This window comes from Hypanus sabinus, chromosome 2 (genome assembly GCF_030144855.1).
Source record: "Hypanus sabinus isolate sHypSab1 chromosome 2, sHypSab1.hap1, whole genome shotgun sequence".
Classification (NCBI taxonomy): Eukaryota; Metazoa; Chordata; class Chondrichthyes; order Myliobatiformes; family Dasyatidae; genus Hypanus; species Hypanus sabinus.
Window position 1 is genome coordinate 169,701,654 of NC_082707.1, and position 16,730 is coordinate 169,718,383.

At 39.4% G+C, this 16,730-nt stretch overlaps 2 protein-coding genes across 18 annotated transcripts in view; one reads left to right on the forward strand and one right to left on the reverse strand.

Annotated features, from left to right (window-relative positions):
* The window catches only part of LOC132386955 (MAPK/MAK/MRK overlapping kinase-like), a 107,879-nt gene extending 96,210 nt beyond the window's left edge, over window positions 1–11,669 (reverse strand). For all 17 annotated transcript variants that reach the window (XR_009509736.1, XR_009509719.1, XR_009509727.1 and 14 more), the window contains exons 1-2: window positions 11,531–11,669; window positions 11,176–11,290 (exon numbers count right to left, since the gene is read on the reverse strand). Coding sequence is in view for 5 of the 17 variants with exons in the window: in XM_059959352.1 (XP_059815335.1) it covers window positions 11,176–11,290; window positions 11,531–11,537 (122 nt within the window). In the remaining 12 variants the exon portion in view is untranslated. The remainder of the gene's footprint in view (window positions 1–11,175; window positions 11,291–11,530) is intronic.
* Window positions 11,670–12,890: 1,221 nt separating this feature from the next.
* The window catches only part of LOC132386930 (ribosome quality control complex subunit NEMF-like), an 88,775-nt gene continuing 84,935 nt past the window's right edge, over window positions 12,891–16,730 (forward strand). The window contains exons 1-2 of the mRNA XM_059959294.1: window positions 12,891–13,026; window positions 15,821–15,913. The gene's annotated coding sequence lies outside the window, so the exon portion shown is untranslated. The remainder of the gene's footprint in view (window positions 13,027–15,820; window positions 15,914–16,730) is intronic.

Here is a 16,730-nt window from a genome sequence, read left to right on the forward strand (position 1 = left end):
GATTTACATGGATGTGGCCAAGACTGGAGGACCTGAGTTATAAGGGAAGATTGAAGAAATTAAGTCTTTATTCCTTGCACCCCTAGAGGAACTTGATAATTTAATCTAATATTAATAATTTTCAATGGTCTTTAATGTACTATCTAATGAAAATACACAGAAGTGGACTAGATTTCAATGATTTGAATTGAATTACTAAGTTACCATTACCTAGAAGACTAGATTAATCATATTGTCTACTCAAAAATAAATACACAAAGGATTTTCAGGTAGGGAAATGAAAGTCCAGATTTTTTCAAATCATCACAGGAGGGCAAAGGAACATTTGACAAGTGCGTGGCTTTTAAAAGGATCATACCAAGAGACCAGAGGCAGCATATTCCTGTTAAGATGGGGTTAGATATACCAAGTTCAGGAAAACCTGTTTGACAAGATATAGTGAAGCTCTGGTAAGAAATAAAAAGGGAGGATATATCACATTTAAGCAGCTGGGTACGAACAATTCCCTCAATAAATATAAAATACTTAATGCCAGGCTTAAGAGAGAAAATATACAGGGAAATAAAAAACAAGATATGAGATACACTTGGCAGGCAGGGTTAAAAAGAATCAAAAAAAGATTAGCTTTATTTGTCACATGTACATTGAAACATGGAAACATACAATGAAATGTACCATTTGAGTCAACAACCAACACAATCTGAGAATATGCTGGGAGAAGCCTGCAAGTGGTGGCATGGTCACAACTTACTGCCCATATGTATTTGGACTGAGTGGGGAAACCAGAACACTCAGAGGAAAGCAATTCAGTCACTGGGAGAACATACAAACTTCTTACAGACAGCGGCAGGAATTGAACCACGTTCACTGGTGCTGTAAAGTGTTACACTAACTTACGCTACTATGCCACTCCAAAATATTGCCAAGAGTTACTTCAGCTATATTAAAAATACAAGGGTGACTATGGAGGGACTACATCCTCTTAAAGACCATCAGGACTGCCCATATATGGAGCCATAGGAGATGACTGAGATTTTTAATGTTTATTTCTCCTTGGTGTTCACCAATGATTGCAATTAGTAGTTTGAAGTTTAAAGTAAATTATCCAAGTACATATATGTCACCATATACAACTGAGATTCATTTTCCTATGGCATTCACAATAAATCCGATAACTGTCATAAAATCAATGAAAGACCACTGAACAACCAGTGTGAAAAAAGCAACAAACTGTGCAAATACAAAAAGGTAAAAAAGAAATAATAATAAAAATAATAAGCAATAAATATTAAGAAATTGAGATGAACAGTCTTTGAAGGTGAGTCCATAGTTTGTGGGAACAGTTCAGTGATGGGGTTAATGAAGTTGAGTGAAGCTATCCCCTCTGGTTCAAGAACCTGATGGTTGAGGAATACAGGTAATCCCCGAGTTACGAATGTCCGACTTACGGACAACTTGTGCTTATGAACTGAGGAAGGAGAACGCCACCTGCCATTTTATGTCGGATCGCAATGCCATCCGCCATTTTAAGTCTTTGCCGTTGTAACTGTGTTGAGTGTTTAACTTTGTATTTAGCTTAAATTTTTCTTAGTAAGATTCACCCTGACTCCGCACCCCCCCCCCATTCCATTATGCTAGTGGCGCAGTCAGATCAGCACTGGGCTAGAGAACAGAGGTTCCCAAGTTCGATTTAGTGACAGACTGCTCCCATACTGGGTTGATGTTGATCCAGTGACTCCCGTACCATCCATGCCAGGTTGATGTCGAGCCTGCAACTCCACCTCATAAAAAAAAAACACTGCCACCTCCAGTTTGAATTCCCATGCAGTATATTGCGGAGGATCAAATATCCAAATCCAGCACAGCCCCCACTTGTCCCATTTAACCTGTCTCAGTGCTGTTGTCCTTAGGACCCAGTGGACCTCGGCAGCTGGCGCAGGTCAGGACCTGCCGCCCGCAGTGTTTCTGTTCCATTGACGGGAAGCGATCGCAATTGAAAATAATGTGGAAATAATAAAGCGTTTGGAAAGAGGTGAAACACCATCAGTCATTGGAAAAGTGTTAGGCTGCAGTTGGTCAACGATCCGAACAATTTTCCGATTCTCTATTCATTGGAGCTCTATAGGTCACTGTAATAGGTCTCTATTCATTGGAGCGTAGAAGGTTGAGGGGGGGATTTGATCGAGGTATTTAAAATTTTGAGAGGGATAGATAGAGTTGACGTGAATAGGCTGTTTCCATTGAGAGTAGGGGAGATTCAAACGAGAGGACATGATTTGAGAGTTAGGGGGCAAAAGTTTAAGGGAAACATGAGGGGGTATTTCTTTACTCAGAGAGTGATAGCTGTGTGGAATGAGCTTCCTGTAGAAGTAGTAGAGGCCAGTTCAGTTGTGTCATTTAAGGTAAAATTGGATAGGTATTTGGACAGGAAAGGAATGGAGGGTTATGGGCTGAGTGTGGGTAGGTGGGACTAGGTGAGATTAAGAGTTCAGCACGGACTAGGAGGGCCAAGATGGCCTGTTTCCGTGCTGTGATTGTTATATGGTTATATGGTTAATTTTAAAGGATACGGATAAAGTGAGAATAATGAAGCATGGAAATGCCCTGCCCCAATGAAAACTACAATTAATACAAAGCAACGCAGTGGTTTAATTATTGGAATACATATGGTTCTTAAGTGTTTTCTATGCATAGAAAGGTAAAATATATACTATATACTAAGACAAACGTTTGACTAAATGACGCTAAATAATACCAGATGTACTTGTTCCGACTTACATACAAATCCGACTTAAAGATGGACTCAGGAATGGAACTTGTATGTAACCCGGGGACTACCTGTAATAACTGTTCCTGCATCTGGTGCTGTGAGTCCTGAGGCTCCTGTACCATTTTTCCTGATGGCAGCAGCAAGAAGAGAGCATTGCCTAGGTAAAGGGGGTCCCTGATTATGGATGCTGCTTTCCTGTGACAACGTTCCGTGTCAATGTCCTCAGTTGGGGGTGGGCATACTTTACCTGTGATAGACTAGGCAGTCTCCATCTCTTTTTGTAAGATTTTCTGTTCAAGGGCATTAGTGTTTCCATAGCAGGCTGCGAAGCACCCAATCACTGCACTCTTCAACCACACATCAATAGAAGCTTGAAAAGTTTTAGACTTCATGCCGAATCTTCACAAACTTCTAAGGAAATAAAAACGCAGCCATGCTTTCTTTATAATTGCACATACGTGCTAGATCCAGGAGAGGTCCTCCAAAATGATAACACCGAGGAATTTAAAGTTCTGACCCTCTCCACTGCTGATCCCCTGATGAGGACAAGTGAGGTCTTGGATCATATGCTTACTGAAGTGCTGATGATTCACTATCCTGGCAAAAATAACACAATGATGACAAAAGAACACTCCAAGCAACTCTGCAAAAAGGCTATTGAAAAGCACAAGTCAGGAGATGGATACAAGAAAATTTCCAAGTCACTGAATATCCCTTGGAGTACAGTTAGTCAATCAGTTAATGGAAAGAATATGGCACAGCTGTAAATCTGCCTAGAGCAAGTTGTCCTCAAAAACATAGTGACAGTATGATAAGGGGACTAGTGAGGGAGTTCCACCAAGAGACCTATGACAACTCTGGAGGAGGTACAAGCTTCAGTGGCTGAGACAGGAGAGACTGTACATACAACAACTATTGTCTGGGTCCTTTACTAGTCACAGCTTTACAGGACAGTGGTAAAGAAAAAGCAACTGTTGAAAAAGAATCTCAAATGAAATCTTGGCTAGAGTTTGTTAGAAGTCATGAGGGAAGGTTATGAGGTCTGATGAAACCAAAATTGAACTTTTTAGCCATCAGACTAAATGTTATGTTTGCCTGAAGCCAAACATCACTTATCATCAAAAACATCCCTACCTTGAAGAAAGGTGATGGCTGCATCAGCTGTGGGGATGCTTCACTGCAGCAGGCCCTGGAAGGGTAAAATGAATGCAGCAAAATACAGGGAAATCCTGGAGGAAAACCTGATGCAATCTGCAAGATAATTGCCACTTGGGAGAAGATTTGTTTTCCAGCAAGACAATGACCCCAAGCATAAAGCCAAAGCTACACAGGAATGGTTTAAAAACAAAGTTAATGTCCTGGAATGGCCAAATCAGAGTCCACCTCAATCCCATTAAGAATTTGTGGTTGGACTTGAAAAGGGATGTTCATTCACAATCCTAATGAAATCTGGCTTAAGCAGTTTTGTAAAATAGAATGGGAAGAAATTGCAGTGTCCCAATGCGCAAAGCTCATAGAGACCTACTCAAACTGACTGGAGGCTGTAACTGCTGCCAAAGGTACATCTACTAAATACTGATTTGAAGGAGGCGAATATAGTTGTGCAAACAATTACTGCAGTCCTGCTGAAGGGTCTCGGCCTGAAGCATTGACTGTACTCTTTTTCTAAAGATGCTCCCTGACCTGCTGAGCTCCCCCAGTATTTTGTCAAAACAAGGTAAGACTTGTAAATTCAGTGAATGGCAGGGCACTGACAAGTGTTGTGGAACAGCGGAACATGGGAGTACAAGTGCAATTTTCACTCTAAGTGGTAGCAGAAGTAGATAGGGTGGTAAAGGAAGTGTCTGCATGCTGGCCTTATCATTAAGGAGATCTGTAGACCATAAGACACAGGAGCAGAATTTGGCATTTTGATCATAGCTGATCCTTTTCTTCTCCCCCCCCCCCCACTCCACAACATTCCCCAGCCTTCTCCCCATAAACTTTGATGCCGTGTCCAATCCAGAACCTATCAGTCTCTGCCTTAAATACATCCAACGACTTGGCCTTCACAACTGCCTGTGGTAACAAATTCCACAAAATCACCACCCTCTAGGTAAAGAAATTTCCCTGCAACTCTGTTTTAAATAGATGTCCCCAAGTCCTGAGACTGTGCCCCCTTGTCCTAGACTCCTCCACCATGGGAAAAATCCTTTCCACATCTGCTCTGTCTAGGCCTTTTCAACATTTGAAAAGTTTCAATGAGATGCCCCTCATCCTTCTAAATTCCAGTGAGTACAGACCCAGAGCCATCTGGGTTCCTTGTATGATAACCCTTTCATTTCCAGAATCATCCTTGTGAACTGCCTCTGGACCCTCTCCAATGCCAGCACATCTTTTCTTAGATGAGGAGCCCAAAACTGTTCACAATACTCAAGGTGCTGCCTCACCAGTGCCTTATAAAGCCTTAGCATCAAATCCCTGCTCTTGTAATCAAGACCTCGAAATGAATGCTAACTTTGCATTTGCCTTCTGTACCACCAACTCAACCTGCAAGTTAACCTTTAGGGTGTTCTGCACAAGGGCTCCCAAGTCCCTTTACATCTCAGATATTTGGATTTTCTCCCCTTTTAGAAAACAGTCTGCTCATTTATTTCTACTACCAAAGATCATGACCATGCATCTTCCAACATTGGCTGCTTTCTTGTCCATTCTTCTAATCTGAGAACTCCTGCAGCCTTCCTGTTTCCTCAACACGACCTGCCCCTACAACAATCTTCGTATCATTTGCAAATTTGAAGCAAAGCCATCTATTCCATCATCCAAATCATTTATATACAGCATAAAAAGCAGTCAAAATACCGACACCTGCAGAACACCACTGGCGACTGGTAGCCAACCAGACAAGGATCCTTTTGTTCCCACTCAATGCTTCCTACCAATCAGCCAATGCTTTAACCATGTTAGTAACTGTCCTGTAATACCTTGGGCTTTTAACTTGGTAAGCAGCTTCATGTGTGGCATCTTGTCAAAGGGCTTCTGAAAGTCCAAATATGCATCCTCTATCTATCCTACTTATAATTCCTCAAAGAATTCCAACAGGTTTGTCAGGCAAGATTTTCCCTTAAGGAAATCATGCTGATTTTGTCCTATATTGTTCTGTGTCACCAAGTATTCCATAACCTCATCCTTAACAATTGACTCCAACATCTTCCATGCCAGAGTCCAATGATTTTTGAAAGATCATTACTAATGCCTCCACAATCTCTACCACCACCTCTTCAGAACCCTAGGGTGCAGTTCATCTGGACCAGGTAACTTACGTCCCCTTAGGCCTTTCAACTTTTTGAGCATCTTCTCCCTTGTGATAATAACTGCACTCCCTTCTCTTCCTTCACACACTACAACATCTGGCACACAGCTAATGTCTTCCACAGTGAAGACTAATGCAAAATACTCATTTAGCTCATCTGCTATCTCCTTGTCCCCCATTATTATTTCTCCAGCCTCATTTTCTAGCGATCCTATATCCACTTTCATCTCTCTTTTTTTTAAAAAAAATACCTGAAAAAGCTTTTACTATCCAATTTGATACTGTTTGCTAGCTTACTTTCATATTTCATCTTCTTCCTTCTAATGATTAACTTAGTTGCTCTTTGTAGGTTTTTAAAACCTTGCCAATGCTCTATCTTGCCACGAATTTTGCTTTCTTCTATGTCCTCTCATTTGTTTTTACAATAGCTTTGACTTTCTTTGTCAACCACAGCTGTACTATTTTGCTATTTGAATATTTCTTTGTTTTTGTAATACATCTTTTTTCCCAGAAACTTACACAATTGCTGCTCTGCTGTCAACCCTACCAGCAGCTCCTTCCAATTTACTTTGGCCAACTCCCCTCTCATACCACTGTAATTTCCTTTACTCCACTGAAACACTGCTGCATCAGACTTTACTTTCTCCCTATCAAACTTCAAGTTGAACTCAGTCATATCGTGATCACTGGCTCCTAAGGGCTCTTTTACCTTAAGCTCCCTAATTGCGTCTGGTTCATTACAAAACACCCAATCCAGATTAGCTGATCCCCTCGTAGGCTCAATGATAAACTGTTCTAAAAAGCCATCTCATAGGCATTCAACAAACTCACTCTCTTGAGATCCATTACCAATCTGATTTTCCCAATCGACGTGCTAGTTAAGGAGCAGGACATGATATTGCAATTATACAAGTTATTGGCAAGGTTGTACTTGCAGTATTGTGTGCAGTTTTGGTCATCCTGTTAAAGGAAACACATTGTCAGAAAGGAGAGGGTGCAAAAGAAATTCACAAGGATGCTGCCTAGACTAAAGGGCCTGAGTTATAGGGTGAGGTTGGTCACACAGGATCTTTGTGTGATTAACTGGGCCATTGGTTAATCGGGTCAGCGGCCTCTTTTGATCAACTCTTAAAGAACAAAATATAAATGACAAAGTAGCCAGGATTCCTTTTGTTTATTTGGAACATTATGCCACTTAATTTGGACAGGAGACCATTGCCAAAGTTGTTAACTAGTGTCAGTCGCGTATATCTGTGCGGCGTTCAAACACTATACAGTGCTTAGAGTGAACTTTTTAAATAGCATCAGTCACGTGTTTGTGTTCTGAAACTGACAGTTGGTGAGAAATAAGTAATAAGATAATTTGGAATTGTTTTGATCACTGCAATTTCAAGCATTCAGGCTTGCAGATGCTAGAGATGGCCAGGAATGAAAATGAAATGATTTCACTACTTCAACAAGTTAGGGACTATGAAGAATTTGAAGGTATTGACAATTATCTCGAATGTTACAATAAAAATGAAGATTTGGAGAATGCAATCATTGAAAGCATTGCATGAAGGCTGTCCAATGTCTATACTACGTGTCTACGCTGATTTTATTCACCACAGCAGCATACAGTGGATGTATTCCTCCATCATTAACTAATCGAAACTACAGTTTTATAGTACTATAGTAGTATTGATAGTTTTCTATTTTGCTCTGCATTTCATTTAAATACATAATTCATTACCCAGTTAAATTGTAGTTTGTCTTTTTTTTAAAAATAGGCATCCTTTCCAAGAAACTTAGGACTGCCACATAATTGGGCCAAAATGTACTGGTCCCACTGTGTCCCAATTAACTGGAATCCACCGTACTAGATCAGAAAGGAGAAACCAACTTGCTATATTAATGCAATAGACAGTAAAACAAAGTTAACATTTCATGTCAAAACAGCAGAAGCAAAAAAACAAGTTACAGTAAAACTCCAAGAATGCACTACCTAAAAGCCATTCCCACACTCCTCTTAAATTCATTGGGCTCCCATTTCCATAGTCCTTACAAAGTGATAGGAGTCCCATTACCACACACCTTATAAATACACCAGTGTTTCTCCTAAAACACACCAGGACCATACTTTCATGCTTCTTATAAACAGACAGAAACCTTTTTACACACTTCTTATAAACATACCACAGCTCTGTTCCCTTAAAAAAAACTTACCAGTACCTCATTGACCCCACCCCCCTTTCCCTCCTCTCTCTAAATTCATCTGGTATACTGGAAAATCTATTATACTAAGTGTTACATCTAAAAAGGGTAAATTAAGTATGTATTCATTCATTAATAAAAATTAACATCCAGTATTAGTAATATTCAACATGCCAGTCTGGCAACAACAAAATCCCTAGGCTATCAGATGATCAGAGTTCTAGTCCAATTTCAAATTGTTGAGAAAGTACAGGAGGGATGGATAAGCCGAAGGAAGTATCATTGATAGGGCCAAGCCAGGGCTGCTGTGGTAACATGTTGTTTATGAAGTTGTCTGGTAGATAGCTTAATGGGGAGGGGGAAAAACAGACATGTATAAGTGTGAAATTGTAAGAGCTGCTACAAAGAACTAAAATCAGAGGAGAATGTTAGAAAGGGCCAGCAAATTTGGCAGTGTCTGTCGAAAGGGAAAACTTGAATTAATAACAAATTAATAACACCTCAATAACAAGCAAATGCTTTGGGAGGCTGGTCAAGGACTACATCTGCAGCATGCTACCACCCACACTGGACCCCGACAATTTGCCTACTGACACAACTATTACACAGTTGGCACAATAGCCACAGCCCTTCACACTGTCGTTACACATCTGGAGAAGAAGGATGCTCATGTGAGAGTGCTGTTCTTGGATTACAGTTCAGCATTCAACACCATAATCCTCTCCGGATTTGACAAGAAGCTCAGAGACCTCTGCCTTTACCCTGTCTTGTGCAGCTGGATCCTGGATTTCCTGTCAGATTTCCGGCAGGTGTTTAGAGTGGGCTTCCTCACCTCTACCCCTCTGACTCTCAATACAGGAGCCCCTTCCTTTACTCTCTGTATACCCATGACTGTGTCGCCATGCACAGCTCCAATCTGATAATTAAATTTGCTGACAATACTACATTGATTAGCCTAATCTCAAATAATAATAAGGCAGCCTACAGAGCCGGTCATCACCCTGACACAGTGGTGTCAAGAAATCAACCTCTCCCCTCAATGTCGCAAAAACAAAGGAGCTGGTTGTGGATTACGGGAGGAATGGAGACAGGCTAACCCCTGTTGACATCAACGGATCCGGGGTTGAGAAGGTGAACAGCTTTAAATTCCTCGGCACACACATCACCAAGGATCTCACGTGGACTGCACAGACTGTGTGGTGAAAAAAGCACAAAAGCATCTCACCTCAGATGTTTGAAGTAGTTTGGTATCAATACCCAAATCCTAACAGCTTTCTACAGGGGCACAATTGAGAGCATCCTGACTGGCTGTATCACAGCCTGGTATGGGAACTGTACTTCCCTCAATTGCAGGACTCTGTAGAGAGTGGTGTGGATAGCCCAGCACATCTGTAGATGTGAACTTCCCAATATTCAGGACATTTACAGAGACAGATGTGTAAAAAGGGCCCAAAGGATTATTGGGGCCCTGAGACACCCTAGCCACAAACTGTTCCAGCTACTACCATCCAGGAAACGGCACTGCAGCATAAAAGCCAGGACCAACAGGCTCTGGGACAGCTTCTTCCACCAGGCCATCAGACTGATTAATTCACGCCGATACAACTGTATTTCTATGCTATATTGATTGTCCTGTTGTACATACTATTTATTACAAATTACTATAAATTGCACATTGCAGTTAGATGGAGATGCAAGATAAAGATTTTTACTCCTCACGTATGTGAAGGATGTAAGAATTAAAGTCAGTTCATGTGGATGATATGGCCCACTCATACACAAACAGAAAAAATGTGATATGAATTTAATATACTTGATATTGAGTAATAAAGGCTGCAATATGTTTAGATAGAAGATAAGGTGCTGGTCATCAAACCTACATTGAGTCTTATCAAGACAATATAGGAAGCCAGAAACGCATCAGAGTGAGAATGGAATTGAAAATTAAGGTGCCGGGCATTTGGAAACTTAAAGTCACACCTGCAGATTGAACAAAAGCAAAAATCATCATGCAATAAAGCCACCTCTTGACACTCAACAAGGAATTAAATGTTTTAGGTAACAAGTTTTTCCTTTCTGTGTCAAGACTGGACAGTTCTGATGCCAGATCATTGATCCATAACACTGACTTTTCTCTCTCCCCACAAATACAAAGTATTTCCAGCATTCTCTTTTATTTTGGATTTTCAATAATTGCCATGTTCCTCATCTGTTCCAGTTTATTTCATTTTCTCTGGCTGTCCTCTGTTTACACTCATCCAAACAGATTAGCCATGATTAACTAGGGAGCATTGAAAGCACCCATGTCACCCAGATAATCTTAATTTATCAAAGACATCCCTTTTGTTCTTTCAGTAAAATAAAATACCCTTTAAAAAAAACTTTTCCAGTACTACAGTGATAAAGGGTCATTGCCCTTAAACCTTTGTTTCTTTCCACAGTTGATGGCTGACCCGAGAAATAAATCCAGCAGTTTCTGTTCTTTGTGTTTTTGTTTTTTTGTTTTTCATGTATACTTTTACTACCTCAACAACTAGGTATAAGTTAAGTGATACTGGGAGATTCATGCCTCCATATATTGCACTTGAAATTTTAGAAAGCCCTAACACATGTAATCACATATCTTCAGGCTAAACAAAATGTTGTCTGTGATTAACAAGTAATAATAATTTAAAAAATTACTGCTATTAACTTGTCTTTGCTAACATCAAAATATATTCTGATTTAAGAAAAACACTCACATGCAAACATTTCCTTATACCAAATACTGTTCTGTAAATAATTAGGTACTATATGAATCAAATATCAGTTCGACAAAGACAGCTCCAAGATTTATATAATCAATGGAGGTTCACGGTGGTTTAAATAAACGTAATTATTAACATTTCATAACAGTATGGCTACATTAATTTGAATTTACCTTTCGAAATACTGTTTCATCTTTTTACAGGCGTAGTAGGTCCCATCTTTTAAGCTTTGTGCTTTCCAGACCTCTGAAAACGTCCCTTCGCCGATCTTTGCTATCAGGCAATAGTCTTGGGGAGAAAATGCACTTCATTAAACAAAGCACTAGCTTGCAACAAATGTAAGCCATTTGACTTTTAATTCACACCATCCCTATGTCCTTGGGCCGTAAGGTAATAAATCTTCACCGCCTGTTTTGCACACACACACACACACGCTCAGGTGTACACAAGATGGCAGACGATGCCGGCGTAACAGTACCCGCGTCCACAGCTGCTTCTTGTTCTCTTTCTGAGTAAACATCATCTTACCATTCATCGTCGGTTCACGCTTTAAAGTGTGAAATCATTTCTGAGGTTTGGTGCTGTTGTCTGTGTAAAATCTCTCGAAGGAGGCTCGGGCAGCGAGGAGGAGCCGATCAAGAAGAAAGGGCGCCGGCTGCTCGCTGCCATCTCGTCATCTGGTCGCCCTGGTAACCGGGCACGCCTGTCCGGCCCCGCGGACGCAGGTACGACAAGGCCGAGATGGACCCCGGCAACCGTCGGGCCGCGCTCCCTCGAACGCTTGACATTTCAAGATCAATCGTTGGGGTGGAGGCATCGAAAACTAAAGATTCGATATTTTAAGTGGCTGATATTGTGCGGGCTCGGAGCACGCCGAAAAATATTACGCTGCTGAAACTCCATCCATCAGGAGTCCTGCATGAAGGAATGAATCACTGATTTCACCACCTTAGCAACAGTAATCTCATCTAAATGAAGTCGAATCAAATAATAAGATTACTGTATGGTGATCCACCAAATATGATCAGCTTTTAACCGCAAAGCATGATAATTTTACTACGAAATATCCTTATTTGAGCACCCATTGAAAGCAATGCCCAACATAGAACAATCAGATTATACCTAAAGGAATCAATTCCTGACTATTCTTCTCCCATGTTATTTCCTTCCTTACTCAGTCCGTTCCTGCTTAATTTTTTCCCCATTATCTTCCTTTTTCCATGTATTTTAATTGCTTCTTTAAAATGAGATTTACTGAGTTGTAGATGACTATAATTCTTTTTGCATTCTCTTCTTAAAGACTGACAAAGCCTCAGATTGGCAAGACAGGAGTGTGCCTAAGAATGCCCAGTTAGAACTGTAGGCCAAATGTTTGACAGAGTTTGATACCTGGACCAAGGATGTGGACATTTCAGTGTATGAAATAAAGTAGTCAAATTTCTAAAATTAGGATATGTATACCCAACCATCAGGTTTTATAAAGTACTGTTTGGCCTAATGTTCTTGCTTCATCTTCATATCTTTTAATGTTTTTGTTTATTTTTACATTTTATCAGTGATGTACTGCTCAGGGCAACTCCACAAATAGTGCGAAGAAGCAACAGAAACAACAAATATAAATGAAGTTTGCTAGTTGTGTAATAAGAGCATTCAATAGAAACAAGTAAATGATCTGACAAGCAAATGGTCACATCAAATGAGTGATGGACAAATGGAAAAAACTCCGGAAAGTGGTAAAGTGGTGCATACAGGATAGTCCATCACAAGCAAAGCCCTCTCCACCATAGAGTACGTTTCCATGGAGAACTGCCACAAAAAGGAAGCGTCCACTATCAAAGACCCCCACCATCCAGGCCATGCTCTCTTGTTGCTCCTACCATCAGTCCCACACAACCAAGTTCAAGAACAGTTAATACCCTTTAACTATCCGGTTTCTGAATTGGCAGAGGATAATGTCACCTCCGGTTATCCACCTCCGGCTGCTGGTTAACTGTCGGCTAACTATTCCTTGGATTGCACTACTTGTATGTATAATCTATATTTTCATTTATATTTATCATTATTATTGTTATGAGCAGAGAGACAACATCTGCCGGAAGTAAATTCCTTGTATGTGCACAGGTACTTGGCGATTAAAGTCTGATTCTGATTCTGAACTGATTCTATGACCTACAAACTCACTTTCAAGGACTCTTTACAACTCAAGTTCTCAATATTCTTTTTTATTTGCACACTGATTGTTTGTTAATCTTTGAAAATGTATGTTTTTTCAAGGATTATTTTGTAATTCTTTATTTTTCCTGTAAATGCCTGCAAGAAAATGGGTCTCAAGGTCGTATATGTACTTTGATAATAAATTTACTTTAACTTTCTTGATGTTCATTATTTGAGTACTAAAGATAAGGCTGAAGCTTTTGCATCTGTATTCAGCCAGAAGTGCAAAGTAGATGAGCAGAAGCCAAATTTAAGCCAATTTGATTCAAAATACATGGTGTGAAGAAATTTGTGACAGCACTGAATACAGCAAAGGATATGACATCAAACCACACCCAAGAAGTAGCTCTGAAAATCTGAACTATTGCTGTCCAAAGTTGTTGACAACACCATCATCCACCCAGCAATGTTGAAAGGTACCCCTAACATCTAGTCCGCAGAAGGTAGGACAAATGCAATCTGGATCATTCATTTTATTTTTTTTATATTATTACTGTAACTTAGTTTTTTTTTAATTTCTTGCCCAGTACTGCTGCCACAAGGCAACATATGATGTATGTCAGTGGTAATAAACCTTATTCTGACTCTGGTTCTAATTCTGATTACTATCCAATCAGTTTACTTAAAACATAAGAAAATACTTGGCAGTTGTAATTCACAGTATTATGTTTATCAGAGGCAAACCCTGCATGTATTGGAAATCTGAAATAAAAATGGAAAATTCTGGAAATAGTAAGTTAGGCAGCATTTTTGGAGAGAGAAATAAAACTAATATTTCATGAATCTTTTATCAGAACAGGACAAGTGAGAAAATAAGCATGTTTAAGTTGGAGTGGATTGTAGGAACAAATGAAATGTCTATGCTAGGATTGAGATCAAGATAGTTCAAGTAACACAAATGCTAAGAAGGATTTATGAATGCTTACTGATCTTAGCTAATCTGTCCGGCAGAGATTAAATAAAGTGGGGGATGAACATGGATGTCAGAGGGAAAACATTTCATGTCATATCCTTACTTTTGAACAGAGTTATGTTACATTTTTGGATATTAAGGGAGTCAATGGATATGGGCTTTTTAGAGAAAATCTATGCTGGGCTAAGAGATTATCCATGATCTTATTACATGGCAAAGCAGGAGAGAAGAGTTGTAAAGCCTTTTCATGTTTCTATTACTTAATTACTTCCTACCAAATAATCCCTTATTAATGCATAGTTTGGGTTTTAAAGGACCCATACAGCACAACCTTTAGTCCAAAAATGGACTAAAAAGCTTTAATTTCAGCAGTGAGATGAAAGTAATATCAAGGAAGCATTTGAGCAAGTGTGGCATCAAGAACTTGTAATATAACTGAAGTAAGTAGGATTCAAATGGATAACATTGCAATGGTTAGAAAGGAAAATGGTAATGATTGTTAGAAGATCATCGCAGTAACAGAATATCACTGCCCGTGTACTTCAAGTAAATGTCCTAGTATCAACTACCTAAGCTGTCTCAATTAATAAACTTTGAACCACGTTAAGTTCAGAAGTGAAATTGTTTAATTCTACTCACAGTTCATCAGAAAATGAAGTATTTGATGCCTATATACAGTAGGACGAAGATATTTAGGTGAAAGCTAATAATAGCAAGTACATTAGTACTGCACAAGTACACAAGGAATGTATTTGCTGCCTGTCGGACAAAGATGCCCTAACCAACTCTGGATAATCTATGACATTATAGCTGTTGAGTTACCATTTATGAGAAACTTATCTAGGCCAACCAAGCAATTTTTGTGGTTCTGGCAGTAAGTCAAAGAACTGGGTATTCTGAAGTGACTTCCAATTCTTTCCACCATCTAAAAGGCACAGATTGGAATGTAATGGAATACAATCTACTTATCTCCAATAGCTGATACCATTCAGAACTGATCAGACACATTTTAATCAACAATTATTCTACTTAGATCTGAAGAATGTTTCTTATTGTGTTTTCTCATGATATGTAATGTGCAATGAGATAAAAACAGCATTAATCCAGCATTTAACTGTAATAAATCTGTAGCAAAATTCAATTAATTAAAGATAAATATTTCAATCTGATAATTCTCTGTTCTATAAGTAAGCTCTTGTATGCACTTAATTAATATCACTGATTACTAAACAAAGTATTTGAAGTGTACAACCCCTCACTCTTTTTTTCCTTACTATATTCTAATGTACCTCTCTCCATTATCAGTTCCCGGTAGATCTCTTTGACTTGTCTTTAATGTAAAATCATATTTTTTGAATTTCTTTCATATATCAATCTGTTAAATTTATCCACATCAAATTAGTCAGTTCATGAGGTCATGCCAGTTTTATTATTGCATCATGTTTCAACAGTGTAAACCATGAAGGTAAGGATATATTTTCTACTAACAAGGTACAGTATAATTAATCATAATAAATGTATCAAGGTGACAAGAAATTATGCCACTGATATATTTATCACTACATTATCATTAAATTATATACTTTTACTTACTAAAATATAACAGATAATGCATATGTGTTAAAAATAATGCCAGATTTTTAGACATTGAATTTGAGGTATTGATTGTTAATTATAATTCTTTCCCTTAGGCGCTCCAAAAAGGTCCCACATAGTGGCACAGAAGCACAGCTTGCAGAGCAACTATCTCAAGCTGCAGAGACCCAGGTTAATGCCGACCTCAGGTACTGATTGTGTAGAGTTTCCATGTTGTCCCAATGATGGTGTGGGTTTTCTTCTTCTGCTCTGATTTCTTCCCACATGCAGGGAGCTAGATTAATTGTCATTACCAATTGCCCTTACTAACCAGGTGAATAGTGGAATCTGGAGGGAGTTAAGGTGAATATACAATTAGTCGGTGATTGGTGGACAGCATTGGCCTTTTTTCACATGCCTTTTCTAACACCCATTGTAATTTGTAGTCCACATACAGGCTGCTTTTTGGAAGCCTGTCTATAACTCCCATCAGGATCTGTTTACCCTCACAGTTTCTTAACTCTACCCACAAGGATTCTACATCTTCATGGAATCCTGGTTAACCCATTCTGTACTGGATGCAGCGATTCAGATCAATGGGTTTACTATACATCGTCAGGATCGATCTATAGAGTCTCTCAAAAGCAGAGGTGGAGTATGCCTCATGATCAACTCCTCTTAGTGCACAAAAATATCAGTGCCGTCCCAATTCTGCTCACTAGACCTGGAATATCTAGCAGTTAAGTGCTGTCCTTTTTACCTACCATGAGAGTTCTCCAGGATCATTTTGGTAGCAGTATACATTCCACCTCGGGCCAATGTCATTCAGTCTTTAGGTCTGAGCAGTGGGATCAACATGCATGAAACAGTGCACCCTAACGCCATCACCATTGTTTTGGGAGATTTTAACCAGGCTAGTCTGGAAAAAATCATTAAGCAATTACCATCAACCGATCACTTGCAATACCAGAGGAAACAACACACTGGACCATTGCCACACCACCATCAAGAACGCCTACTGTGCTA